Below are 14540 nucleotides of genomic sequence, written 5' to 3' on the forward strand. Positions count from 1 at the left end.
TACATGAGTGTTTTTCATTAATATTTTTAAATATGTACTTCAACAGATTTGGCGACTGATCGGAAGCTTTTTCGTCTGGTGTCGAACGACTCGTTTGTCTCCATCCAACCTTCATTGTCCTCTGGACAGGATTTGCCAAGGGACAGCAGTGACAAAGTGTGCCTCTCGAACAACCAGCTTGTGGACCAGTCTAAAAACAGTGCATGTGACACAGAAGTAGCTTCGCTTGTAACTCTGCATTCTCACTCCTATAGGAAGGATCATAGACCACGAGGTGTACCAAGGACTTCTAGCTCTGCTGTTGCTTTTCCAGATGCTTCACTAAATGACTTCCCCCTCTATCAGCAAAAACGAGGACTAGATCCTGTCAGTGAGTTAGAAGCTTCCAAGCCCCCCTTCTGGATCCCGAGAGTCTTTGGGTGAGAACTCTTGCATTTCAGGAGTTTTTCAATTAGATGACATTCTGAAAAGTAGCAGCCCTCAACCATTGACTAAGAGTGGGAAGAGCAAATCCTTGAAAGCCGACAAAAGTATGGACAGTCTGAGAAGCCTGAGTACTAGAAGCAGTGGTTTCAACAGAAAGCTACTGCAGTGGAACTGATCGTGACACCAACAGTACAATCAGTAGCTATAAAAGTGAACATACTAGCTCAACGCATATAGAAAGTGTATTATCAGAGCACGAGGAGGAGTCTCCTAGAGAAGAGAAAAAGGATGGTAAGAAAAAAGACTGTGGTGTCGACTCAGAGGATTGACAGTAAGTTCTACTACTGACAAAAGGACTAGTAGCGAAAGGACTGCTGTGGAAGTGAGCCCTCTGGGTGGTGTTCAAGAGGTAAAGGGTTCTAATGCATCTGATGAGATGCTCAGCCAGAAAGGTCTTGGTGCCTCTGCTTCAGAAGAGGCCAATAAGAACCCACATGCCAATGAATTAACTACACAAGCTGACAGGCCGCTTGGGAAGGCTGCTGAACAGAGAGAGGAGCAGAGTGAGAAACTAGCTGTGTTAGTAGATTCAAGAGCTTCTAAAGAAACTAGTGGAAAACAAAAAGAAGGAGATGTTCGACCAAAATCTTCTAGTTTAATACATCGAACAGCCTCTACCCACAAGTCCAGCCGGAGAAGGACAGGAAAAAAAGCGGGCTAGTAGTTTTGATTCAAGTCGGCACAGGGAATATGTTTCCTTCCGAGGTGTATCTGGTACTAAACCTCACAGTGCTGTGTTTTGTCATGATGAGGACTCCAGTGATCAAAGTGACTTGAGCAGGACATCAAGCATGCAGTCAGCTCACCAGTTCAGCAGTGATAGCTCTTCCAGCACCACCTCCCATTCATGCCAGTCTCCTGAGGGAAAATACAGTGCTTTAAAGACCAAATACGTTTCTAAAGAACGTGGGGGCACAGACTCTGAAAATGCTCACAAAACCCACGTAAGCTCTGAAGGAATTAGCAAAAAAAGATCTACACGACGGACTTCTAGCACAAACAGTGCCAAGAATCGTGCCAGAGTGTTAAGCCTGGACAGTGGTACTGTAGCTTGTTTAAATGACCCAAATAGTTAATGGCACCAGGTTAACATAAAACAGTTAACCACTTCAAAATCTGATTTGGAAGCCAAAGAAGGAGAGGTGCTAGATGAGCTATCTCTGTTGGGAAGGGCTTCACACTTAGAGTCAGTCACTCGTTCTAGGAATAGCTTACCAAGCCAGGCTACATTTCCTGAAGGGGAAGAGCAAGAGTCAGCAAGTGGAGGTAAGTAAATGACCTACCAGAAGAACCTTGTCATATTTTGTTAATGAGTCTGGTATCTATGACTTAAGTTAAAACTATACTTTAAGCATCCTCCTGTTTCTTCACTCTTTCCCAGTAAAATTGAAAAAACATTTCCTTCATAATCTCTTGGAAGATCTACAGAAATGGATGTTGAATTCAAACAGCTTTTTCAAAATCTCTAAGTAGAGGTATTAGGGGTTGTTACCAGCAGTCTTCGTTAATTAGAGCTGTATCTTAAAACTGTTATTTGTGGTCAAATCAAACCTGTTCCATTGTATTGGGTATTAGAAACTATTGCAGCCTCTCTGGCATGGCTTGAGGTGCTATCAAGAAATAAAGCCAATCCCAAACCCTTACCATGTTGCCTTTAATTGTGAATTCTTACAATGGTCTGGTTACTAAGCTGAATTCTCCTAGGGATTTTATTTTTGCTTAGCCTTGCCATTGCTGGCTAGACAGTGTTGTTTACTTCAGGTTTTTTGTCTTCATTATGTGAACACAATAACCTTACAGTGCTGGAGAGGAATGTAGTTTCCTCTTACTTTCCTTAACTATTGTTTTGCTTGTGTTGTAATGTGAATAATGAGTTTACCTGTAGTAGCTGTTACTAATAGATTAGTAGTGGCATTTAAAACAAAGTTTGGAGCTCTTAATAGTTTTTTTGTTTATTGCTTGTTACAATGTTTGTTTCTTTTCTTGGTTATATTGACTGCCTTAATTGGAAGACTTTTTGTGTCAAGGTAGATAAATGTCCTTAAAATACATTTTCAGAACAGTATGAGGTTGTTAATTACCTCAGTCTGACTTCTGGACTTTTCAGAGGCCAGTACCTGCCAGATAATCTGGATCTTTACATCTAGGTGGACAAACTCTTCGTAAAATTGTACTTTAGATCAAGACAGGTATTTTTAACAAGCTATAGCGAATTTGACTGTTCTATTATATAGACTGCCTAAACAAAATAATGATTTGTTTTTAAAAAGAAAGGCTTCCAGCCCACAGTGAGGTAAGATGTACGACCAATAGTGGGGTTTTCTTTTGGTTTTTTTTTGGGCATTTTTTATGGAGGTTTTTTTGTGGTGTGTCCCCCAGTATTAACATAAGCACTATAAAAATCAGTACAGTTAATTTCTGGGGAGGGAAAAAAGTGTGCCACACTGAAGTTCAGCTGTGTATTGATTATTGATCAAATTTGACTGGTTTACAATTTAGTTCAGACTATTTTTATGCCTTCACTGTACCAATGTATGCAGATTTTTTTTTTTTGCTTTCTCGATTATTCCTAGTAACAGATTCTGCAGTAGCTCTAATAAGAGAGTCAAGATTGCTCTTCTAGTACTAACTCTACAAGCTAAATACTTAATGCACATTCTTCCTAAGGCCTTGTTAAAGTGACAGCTGTTCATGTCTACTGAGAGTAATTTGACTAATGAAAGGTCTCCTTTATGTATTGTCATTTTTTGACTCTATGCTTTCCTTAGCGCAAAATTTGATTTCTTTTTGTTTTGTGTTATTACTGCTTAAAGCTGTTAAGATTCTCTCTTTATGTGCAAAGGAGGATTAACATACCTTACTTTTCAGAACATGTCAGACTGTATATGTACTTACTACTTGTCGGTAATCTGGAAGAATTAATGTAAGACAGATGCTGTATATTGTGAAATATTTTGATTGCACTTTTGAAGAGTGAAATAGTGAGGCAGACGAACCTTAACACATTTCAAAGCAATCTTAAAGATGCAAATCTATAGCAGCTTAAGCAGGAAAGGCTTGCTGTCATTTTTGCTGGCCTCATCAATTTCCAGTTTAAAATTTTACATGGTCATTTTGAAGTTGTTAGTATTTTTAATAAGTGGCAAGTACCCAAGTAGTACTTCTCTATGGGTTGTAGAATGTCTGTAAGAAACAATGTGGAATCAAGTTCTCCAGATCTGATGACATGATATAGTTAATAACACTTGCTGTATATTGTTTATTCCTACCAAGAGAAAAGGAGTATTTCCTTTATGACTGTAAGAAATGAATGTTTTGAAAGCAGAACAAAACTATGACTTACTTTTCTTTAGCACTACTTAAATTTTATGTAGTCTTGTCTAGCACCAAGGCAGTGATTTCTTTGCATTTATCTGTTCATGATCAATCAAATTCCTTCATACTGTCCTTCTTTACTGGTTTTTCTTGTGTGTGTTTTTGTTGGGTTTTTTTTCCCCTAAATTTATAGCTTATATTAAAGTTTTGTAACGTGTATCTTTAGTGGTGGCTTTCTTCTTTAGACTTACCCATGACTAATAGTAATGGGAGAAAATGTTTTAACTCTTTAGCATCTAATTGCTTTATAGCCAATATTTCTTACTACTTTTCTTCACCTTTTGGGAGGTTTTTTTTAAAGACATACATGTGTAATATAAATACATGTTATATGTATGTAGGTATAGAATTTTTTGGAGAGAATTAAGAAATTATTGTTGCAGGTGAATTACAGAATAAACGGTTTTGGATTTTCATAAGATCAAGGGATATTGGTTGGATGTGATTTTTAGAAGTGGTCTGGTCCAACCTCCTGCTGAAAGGATTGTTTTATAATTTTATATAAATATTTTTAAATGTCTGTGATTGGTTATGATAACTTTCTGAAACAAATAATTAACAGGTGCACACTGGATAACTAAAAGACTGATATTAATACCCACTCCTCTTTTCTAGTCAGCAACTTTCAGTTCCTGTTTTTCAAATATGACTTAAATCAGTAATTATAACTTCATTTTATCCTTCAGTCTTTAGGGACTAAACTAAGAAGTACATTCTTGTTTGTGTAACTGCTAAAATGTGTTTTCGTAATGGATATGGCCTTTACTAATCTTCCACTAAGCAGGATGCTATTACAAACTTGTACATATTTCACTTCTTCAGATACAACTTAGTAGTTTCATTTCTTTATTATTATGCCAGGAAGTGGTGAATGACTCACTTGCTGTAAGATAGTATGTGCATTCGAATAGGATTTGCAATTCATCAAAATACAGAGAAACAGCATCTGAACATTCTGAAGTTAAGTGTATGTGGTGGATGTGTAACAAAAAATGGAAGATGTCTTACAGTAGTTATCCTTGTTTAACTATTCAGACTCCAAAAGTAGCTAGTGAATTGATGAGTCATGGGTTAGTTGAAGTTGTTCAGATGTCTAGTGATATTTTGGAAAATACCCCCTTTGCACTGTCCTGTGCCTCATTTGTGTCAGATGTGTGCTGTTTCTGGATTGCTGTTTGTAACGTTTAAAGAGCCGCCATAATGCTGTATATAAGACAGTGATGTTTTGTGCAACTTGAGCTGGCCTGAAAAGTCAAATCTTCTCTCCAGTTCTATATTAACTGTAAAAGATGTGCCCTTTAAGTTGCTACTCTGTTTTACAGCTTGCTGTAATTTAAGGTTTATTTACTTTTGAGTTCTTGAGATACAAATAAAACTGCATGTAGTGTGATGTATTTTTTCCTTCTGTACATTGCATAGCAATATTGAAGTAACAGCTGATACTGTTTTCTGTGTTTTGAGGTTTGCAGTACATCTCTACAGGCAGGCAAAATAGGGCTTTGTGAGTTTGGATTAGTCTTGTGTTTCATGTGACACATGGAAACCTGTTCATCTCTTCAGTCTGTGTGTATTTGTACATACAGGCTTAGCATGTCTGCCTGCAATTACTAAAATTCAGTTCTCTGTTATTCAGCCAATGGTCATGTCAACTGCTAGCAATATATTACTTTTTCCTACTATGCTGATGCTGCATATGGTCTATGTCATGACTCAATTGCCTGTGTTGTAGAGCTGTTCCACGCTTCTGATGGCTTTAGTTTTTGCTATGTTTTCCTGCAGATAGAATTAATATAATTACAGAAGATGGGGCTTCTGATCTTGTTTTCTGTGCATCTGCCAGTTAGTTCATGCTCAAATGACTAAACCAAACAGTTTTTGCATGAGAAATTGGAGTTTAGAAATGGTAGAAACTGAAAAATGTGTAAAGTTCGTGTGATCAGGTTGCATGTGTGTTGGCTATCTCTATTAATGTATCCAGCAGTAACTGGACCCAGGTAAGCAGATCAGCTGTAGAAAGGGCTCTCTTCTGGATGAGATTCTTTATTGGAAGCAAAAGATTGTATTCCATTACTTGAATTTTTTAGATATTAACTAGCAGAGTTGTAATGCACATGACATTTGGTTCAAGCATGACAGAATTTTTATTATTAGCCCCTTCCAATATCTGACTTGGAAAGCATTATACTGTACTGCCACAGCTTTTTTGTGTGAAGGTTGAGTTTTGCAGAGTTCCTTCTGATGTTGGATGGATATCTCGTCATCTCAGTAGAGGTCGGATAGCTACCTTTAGACACTTAAAGATGTAGACAGTGTTGGGAATGATATGAGGCTACTGTGGAATTTCTGCAGTTTTTGGAACTTACCAATGAAATAACACTTGGAATGAGTCATGCATCTATTAATTGTTAACCACTTCTAGTAAAGCAAAATTTTAGTTAATTTTGTGGGGACTTGATCCTGTTCTGTCCCTTTTTTTGGTATTTATGGGTAATACAGAGGCTTTCATTAGATGACTTTTGCTTGATTTGGGAATAGTGGTTCCATTTTGTTGACATGTGTTGCTCATGTAATTTGCTAAGTATTCATCTCAAACAGGAGTTGAATAGGAATTTTTGATACTAGATAAAAATGAAGCTGCATCTTCATGCTACTTTGTAGATGTACCTGGGTTTATTGGTATGCATATAAGCAAGAAAGTTCTGAAAGCTCTGAGCTGTGATGGAATTGCTCACATTGCTGCCAAAATGTAGCTGTGAGGTGAAACTTCGGAATGTATTGAAGTTGGCCACTAATTAACATTTGGTTTTTTAGTTAAGGCCATGTAATGCAGTCATGATGTATGTGTATGCTACACTAACATAGTATGCCACATATGCTGGAAATACTGTGTTCTGAAGAATTTACAGCAACTTTTTCCTTAAGGTGAATAAACCTAAATACAAAGTCAGAACTAACTTTAATAAGATTAATGTCAATTACAAACGTCTACTACATGAACATAATACTAGGTATCGATACCCAAATCCCAGGGTATAGGGTCGTATTGGGCAGGGGATCAGATGAGGTTTAGCTTTAGTTCTTCTGACCTGAAGTCCATCAGCATTATATTCAAGAGGTCTATGTGAGAGTAGCCTAATGTTTTTTAAAAAGTGGAATAATTCAAGTGGAAAGTACAATGAAGTAGAATAACTAAGACTCCTAGTTTTTATCTTTGGCCTTAGTATAAAAATTTCACTGTCAAGCTGGTCTGTAAAAATACTTGGTTCAGAATTCAAACCAGATGGTTTTTATTGTCCTGCTTGTTCCCTCCTTGATGGTGTTTTGCTTTTCAGATTGTTGTAGTGACTGTTTTGTCATAATTGTATATATTTCTCCAGGCTAGTTTCAGACTTTTTTTTTTAATAAATGCAACCACAACACTGAAGTCTTGGGCTTTACTTTCTTTCCTAAATTGTGTGTTGTTTTCTTCTGCACTATTTTCTAGCAAAAGTTTGTAAACTTGGAGATCTGTTCTTCATTGTTTTTCCTTTGCTGCCCACATCTCTGTTCTTCAGAAGTAGTCATTAGTTATATTTTTCATTAAATATCCACAGTAAGTTATAATACTCTGAGCCAATATTTTGATTTTTTTTTTTTTTTATCAGAGAAGTATAAGTAATCACTGCAACTGTAGGTTTTATTAAGGTGTGTAATAACATGGTGATAAACAGCTGCATACTGAAGATATGGACTGAACAGACTGCTTTTTTCTGCTTGGGTATCTTTCAAGTATGGTTTTTAATACAGTGTCAGGGCATGTGAAAATAAACTATAAATGCCTCAACAGTGAGGAGAATGATAGTGCTAGTCCGTAAGTGCATGTGAAGTACTTCTTCTCTCAGGTTTTGAACACAATGAGATACAGATGCTCAATACAGAAGAACAATATTTCAGCTGTTTGGTTGGCAAGTATGTTCTGTGTTAGAAGACAGATTTCATTGCTTATGTGAGTGCATGAGCTAAAAACTATTCGTTCCAGCTCTTGCTGAGAATTTGTAGGCTTAGTAATTAGCAACTGAAAATAGTTAGGTCACAATTTCCCATTTGGTAGGCTGAGAAATGGCATGTCCAAGCATCACTCAGGTTGTGTGTGCACCTTTAACCATGCTTAACCTGACTAATGTTCAAAACCATCTAGGCTTTAAGTGATGGGGAGAGGGGTGTAGTGTTTTTTTGGTTGGTTGTTTCTTTTTTTTTTTTCCTTCTTTCCTGAGAAGAGTAGGAGACTTTCTGCTGTGGTAGGTTTTTTTCTTGCTTTCTAGTTAAACTGATGTTTGCAATTTTTATCCTAAGAACTTTATGGTTTTCCACATGGATACTTCACCTTTGTATTACTTTCATACCATATCTTTCCAGGAATCTTCTTATGGAGAATTTGTCTGTATTTCAGAAATTGTGTAAGGCACTGGGTTTAGCATTTTTTGGTAGCAAAATGAAATGGTCTTGTCAATGCAATAAAATTTTGGCAGTTCTGCTTTTGCATGTTGTGCTTCTTAAGCTTCTGTGTTCTAAGTTGTGGTTAAAAGCAGTGGTAACTAGCTGCAGGGAGATGTTGCAAAGGTTTTGGTTTGGTTTTGTATAAATGTTCCTGTTCAAAAGAAAATATTTGTACCTTGTTTCTTAAAGCTAGGTGTCTTACGCAAACAGTTGTGTAGTTGTAGTGTAAAACTGAGAGTCTTCAGTTCTGTTTAAAACCTAGAGAAGCTACACAGGTGAATGTAAAAAGGTTTCATGTAGGGTATCAGTTCAAGTGTCTGGTGACAAAATGATATCCATGTGACTTTTTAAGTGTGTAACTGCTAATTGGCTCTTTTCCAATCAGAAGTGTTAAAAAGATTAATTTTAGTGCAACCATCCGTGCAAACATATCATTAACAGATACAAGTGTCATTATTTCTTCCTTGAAATTAAATGTATTATATTTGGGAATAGGTGTGTGAGGGGTTAAGTTTGCCACAAGGTTGTCACTAGGTTTTCCACCTCTTACATTATTGATCTCTGGGGTGTAGGTTTGTATTTGTGATTGTGCACCTTGAACTTCAAACATGACTTTTCAGTTCTTCAGAATAGATAATGTTGGGGACTCATATTCATATGACAACATGCAGAGGAAGTGCTTAAAATTTCTTGACATTAAGTGTAGTGATTCAACACAAGTGTAGAATAAAAAAACCCCCGTAGAGCGCCTTTTAACAAACATTCTGTAAGCTAAAAAGCTTGTCTTCCTCTACTGATTTAACTAAAGTAAGCAGGAACTTTAAGAGCATTACCTGTGTTACCTCTTCCTGTTACATCTAGATTTTGTACATGATTGTAGATGTTGGATCTTACATTTCTGGAGACTAGGATAAGTTATTTTAAGTAGCAGTATGGAGAAGTGTGTGTGACACATCATAAATATTAAAGAAAGCTTATTTATATTAAAAGATGAAAAACTGCTCTCAGATCATCGTAGAGGGTAAGTTAGGAACTTTGTCTTAACTTCCTGCTGGTGAACTCACAAGCAGTTGCACTGCTCCTCCTCATTAAGGGCAAGTAGAACACACAAATAATACGAATTAACATAAATAGCTCTCCATACTGGTATAAATGTATTTTAAATTGTGTGTCTTTTATGAAATATTAAAAAAACCCCACAAAAAGCCTCCCCAAAACTGAGCAAATGAAAAAGACCAATACAACAAAGAAAACAAAACCACAACCCCTTTGGTTTTCCTGTACAACCAAAAGCAAACTTTGCTCAGTTTGGCTTTCCACACTTCGTGCTAATCCTCTTTGCTCAGCTAGCTTTTTTTTTTTTTTAACTTCCTTAGTCATGTTTTCAACATGCAGTTTCTTGCAATGTTGGGTAATGTTAGCAGACTTGAAGCTTGTTGGTCTGAAAAGCCGTGCAGTCTTTTCAAAAACTTATTGAGTCGTGTAGTGGCCCTGGATGTTCACCACCTACATTCAGGAAGAGTGTGTATAAAAGATGTGCGTTTGAACAAAAGTTTGAAGATGATAAATTCAAAAATCCCATGGTAAAACAGGTAGAAAGCTACACCAAAATCTACTTTGATTTTAAAAGTTAAAATGAGATAATAAAAGGTTAGAAAATCCCAAAGCTGTTTGCCTGTACAGCTTTGAATTTAATCCCCAAGTACAGCGGAGTTTTTTTCATTTTATTTTATCTTCAAACACATTTGTATCTCTAGTTTTCCTCACAGGACATTGCCTCTGTTAGTTCTGAGATAGACTTGCTTTAGTGATAAATTGGGAGCTATATAGGAAGGACCCTATTGTGTTTCCATAGTCTCTGCTTCAGTTATTGCAGAAGATGATGTTTATTAAAGAAAAACAGATGTCAGTGTTAAGTATGCTACCTTAAAGAATTGCACTTGAACACTGCTTTTGCTAAGTAGTTGCAAATGGTAATTAAGATGCAATGCTGATGTTTTACCATGTTTTAATGGTAATGGTAATTCAGATACTTACACTGCAGTTATGACTAGTCACTGTTCTTTATTTCATGTTGCTTAACTATGGTCTGATTATCAGAATTTGCTTTTACATCTGAACTCAGTGGTAGCTGTGTTGTAAATACGAATTTTTTATATGCTGATGTGTATCCTAGAAAAAATGAGCTTTACAAATTGTCACCCAAAATTAATGGGCAGTTTTGACCTCGTGTCAGGATTCAGTCTGTCTTGTTTTAGTGTGGCTCACTTGCTTTGTACTTCAAGTATGAGAGCTACGAAGAAATGCTTTAAGAAATTAGGCAGTGTATTAAAATAAAACTGTATATTAAACCACAGGAGAAATCTATTGAATTCTTGCTGAAATACCCTGAAAAGGTAGTATAATCTATTCATGATTAGAATTGTGAAAACACTTGTGGAGAGGAATGAGGAGAGAATGAGCAATCCCTCATTTTCCTGAAAGTACAGGAAAGGACTGAATTAAGGATGCCCTTAACTTCTCTAGTTTTGGAAATGAAATGCTTGTAACTTGAATGTTGGTGTTGAAGTGTATCTCTTCATGTAGCTTCTTTTGTTTTAAAGCAAACTATAGATTACAGCCTCAGAGAATTCATTTGGTAAACCTGTGGTCATGGGAATTAACTCTTGCTTCAGTCTTTATTGCTTGAGCTATGGCAGTACTACACAACAGTAGTAGGTTGTTATAGGTTGTTGTTTCCTGTAGACCAGCATTAGAATCTTTGCTGGTAAGTGTTGAAAGCTTAATGACAGCAGTGTTGTAACTTGAAATGTGCTGAGGTGCGTATGGGTTACTCTGCCTGTAGTATTTCTGCCATTGCTCTCTGTGTTTTGGGGTTTTTTTTGGGGTGGGGGAGAGGGGGGTGTTTGTTTTTTTGTTTGACAGAATTCTTGGTTTTCTCACTCTAGTACAGCCTTCTTGGCTACCAGGTTGTGACTTCCCTGTCAAGGTAGTGATTCTCCTCTTGCACTGACTTCATGTCAATTTTTTTTTCTCTTCCTTCACTTGCCTGCCAAACCCTATTTGCTCTGTGGCCCATTCGTTTTTGAGCTCTTTAGTGCTCTGCATTCAAAATGGCTAGGAGCTTCCTTGGCTTAGGAGGAAGAATTCTCAGATTGTAGACACACCATGAAGCAGTCCAAATCTGAAGCTGTTCAGACTGTAGAGCTTAAGAAAACACAGCTGGATTTTTGGGGGATAATATGTAGATAAATATTTTAATCCCCTTGAGTACATACAAACTGGTTTTTATGATGTTGCTTTATAACCAAACCTTTTGTTTGGGAGTTGAAATAACAAAACCATCAGTCCTTACAAAAAAAGTACTCTCTCACTTACTCTCAACCTCCTGCCTCTGTAAATTATATTGTAAACTAGTCTAGAAGGAGCAACATGTATCCCTTGATGCTTATGAGAAAAAAAAAAGAAGCCCCTCTTGTTTTTGTCTCCTGAAAGAGTTGTGATGAGGTTAACCTCAACCCTACCTATTTGTTAGAAGTTATAAAATTGAGAAGATAATGGTGAGAAGTGGTAGACAACTTCGGTTGTCCTTTAGGTTTCTTAATTATCTGTTCAGTGAGATAAAGGGTGAGGTCAGTTGTCTCTTCCTGCCATGTGTAAACAGAAAAGATTTGGGCTATCTTTTGCAACCTGGCTGTTTGGATCTGGGGGTAAAAAAAAAGTAAGCTGTATATTCAAGAACACTCCCCCAACCCCTGAGATGTTTGCTAATAACTGTGTGTTGTGATCCTGTCTTGAGGCAGCTTATTTGAACAGTTAGGGCATAAGCTACTTTTGTTGTTGCAAGTCAAGTTGTTAACTTGGGGAGGGTCAGAGGGAAGAGAGGAGTCTTAAGTTACTGTGTACGTAACTAGGATGGGTTCTTATTTGACCTAAAGTCTGTCTTGATTGCAGCAGCACAAGCCAGCGAGGAGACAGTGACATTTCGCCGTGAACGCAGCACATTTAGGCGTCAGGCAGTACGACGCCGGCACAATGCAGGGAGTAACCCTACCCCTCCTACATTGCTCATCGGATCACCCCTCAGGTAGGGTATCTAAATGTTCCACCATATTTAGCATGCATGCAGCAGACCACTTCCCCACACCCACCAGTGTTGCCAGAAAAGCACTTTTTACTTCCTTCCCCACCATAACCTTGAGCTGTCACTGCATGTCACTGTGGGCTTGTTGAATTGTGCATGTATCTGTGGCACTATTTAAAAATGATCAGGATAGCCAGTCTCTAACATGTTACAGCTGTTTTCAGATTGATATAAAAATTAACTAATGTTAACAAACTTAGCCTCAGTGGTTTTTATCAAAAATTTTCTAGAAACTTTTACTTTCAATCAATGAGAAAAACCCAAGATAACAGTATCAGCACTCCCCATTTTTGGTTTTCTTGAAGAAAGTAAGCATTAGGGACTAGTTCTGTGATCACGCTTCACATCTGTAGATTGTGAGAGATAAGCAAAGTGACAGAACGTTATAGAGCTAAGTACATATGGAGGCTCCCAAATCTGAAATACAGGTAAACCTTTATGAAGATCTGCAGCTTTTTACAGCAGGAGAGAAATAATGAAGTGAGTAGAATGCCCAGTATTGCTTAGTATTAAATCTAATTGTGTGGCACTTTGCATGCCTCAGCAATGTTTGAATGTACTGTGTACATGTATCTCAGGAGTCCCCCAGCCTTTACTGCCCCTTTGTTTACAATGCTCAGCCTAGTGATTTGTTACATACAGTGGCCTCTGGTTTGATCTATCAGCCTGAACAGTAGAAACAGCAGCCACAATAAGTTTTTTAAACTTGTGTTTTAAGTCTTTCAATTTTTTGGTTGCTTATGATATTGGAGAATCTGGTGAGGAGAACATGACCTGTAAGAACATCCCCTATAAGTATCAAAGTAATGCTTCCTTCAGTTATGTGATAAATATGTAGGAGTAATTGAATATGTTATATATTCTTCCTTTGTATGCTAAACTGTTTTTGTGTTTTGGGAATATTTATGTAATTTTTTTGAACTAGCGAAAGCTGTAGAAACGGAACAAGTAAAAAGAAGATACTTACAATAGAGGATGGCAGAAGAATTGTGCTATCTTTGTCATATCGCTGAAATACTTGAGGGACTACATTTGCAAATTTTCCTCAGGCACAGGGGGATTGCAAGAATGGTACCTAGAAATCTAACAAGTGAAGGATTGACTTCTGTCATATCAAGAACTGAAACTAGTTAGGTGTGTTTTTAGTGACTAGTGCAGTATGAAGCACTAATCATGTAATTTCAGAATTTTTTTGTTAAGCTTTTGGTCTTGCTGAATGTAGGGTGTTCAACTTCAAGCTAGTGATTTACTTCATAGTGGAGGATGATAGAACTTTGTATTCTTTCAGATCGCTTTGCTTTAACTGGTTGCTTTCACTTGCCTCTGATTTTTTTTTTGTTTTCCTTTTTCTTTTTATAAAGGAAGGTAGTGCAGTTTTGTGTATTGCTGCATAAGAGGCTGTGCAGACTGATGCAAGCTCCTCAACTGTGTATTAGTTAGAAAAGTGTTTCCTTTCTTGTAGGTATAAAGTAGGGAAAATAAAGGACTGTTTTAAACTGTGGTTGACAGCTGCCTCATTTCACATGCTAGTGCAGTCATTAAGGTTCCCATGGCTTTAGCTTGACTTCAATGAGAGACTGTGAAGTAACTTTGTGAACCATGAATTTCACTTTGTGAAGTGGGAGTAACTTTTCAATCAGACAAGATGTTCAAGGGTGAAGTAGCAGGTTAAATATTCTAGCCTTGTATTTCCTCTAAGCATCTTTGTTATGTAAGTTTGTTCCATTCTAAATTAAAAAAACCCGAACTGCTTACTGTACTTTCACTAACATAATGACATACATTACCAAAAATACTTCATAATATAAACATAATCAGAATTGAGTACTCAGTGAGGTTAATTTACTCAAAGCGCTGTTTGTGATGCTAAATGACTGCTCCTTGGAGTGGAGTTAAATTGCCCAACCAGACACCAAAGTGCTTTCATATTTGTTTGACACAAATTCCATTTGAGCTATCAACTGTTGAATGTATCTGAAAAAAAAAATTTATTAGTGTTCTAATTTCTAGATGAACAGTCTAAAAAAAAACCTTTCCTCTGTATGGGTGGCTTAATTTT

General features: G+C 37.0%; 1 protein-coding gene across 1 annotated transcript in view; it reads left to right on the forward strand.

Moving 5' to 3' along the window:
* Positions 1-14540, forward strand: part of PCNX1 (pecanex 1) — a 90891-nt gene that overhangs the window by 19736 nt on the left and 56615 nt on the right. Inside the window, 6 exon segments of the mRNA XM_032113300.1 lie at positions 47-390; positions 392-571; positions 573-752; positions 755-1132; positions 1134-1752; positions 12292-12424. Of these exon segments, the coding sequence (XP_031969191.1) occupies positions 47-390; positions 392-571; positions 573-752; positions 755-1132; positions 1134-1752; positions 12292-12424 (1834 nt within the window).

The sequence above is a fragment of the Corvus moneduloides genome, chromosome 6 (genome assembly GCF_009650955.1).
Source record: "Corvus moneduloides isolate bCorMon1 chromosome 6, bCorMon1.pri, whole genome shotgun sequence".
NCBI lineage: Eukaryota > Metazoa > Chordata > Aves > Passeriformes > Corvidae > Corvus > Corvus moneduloides.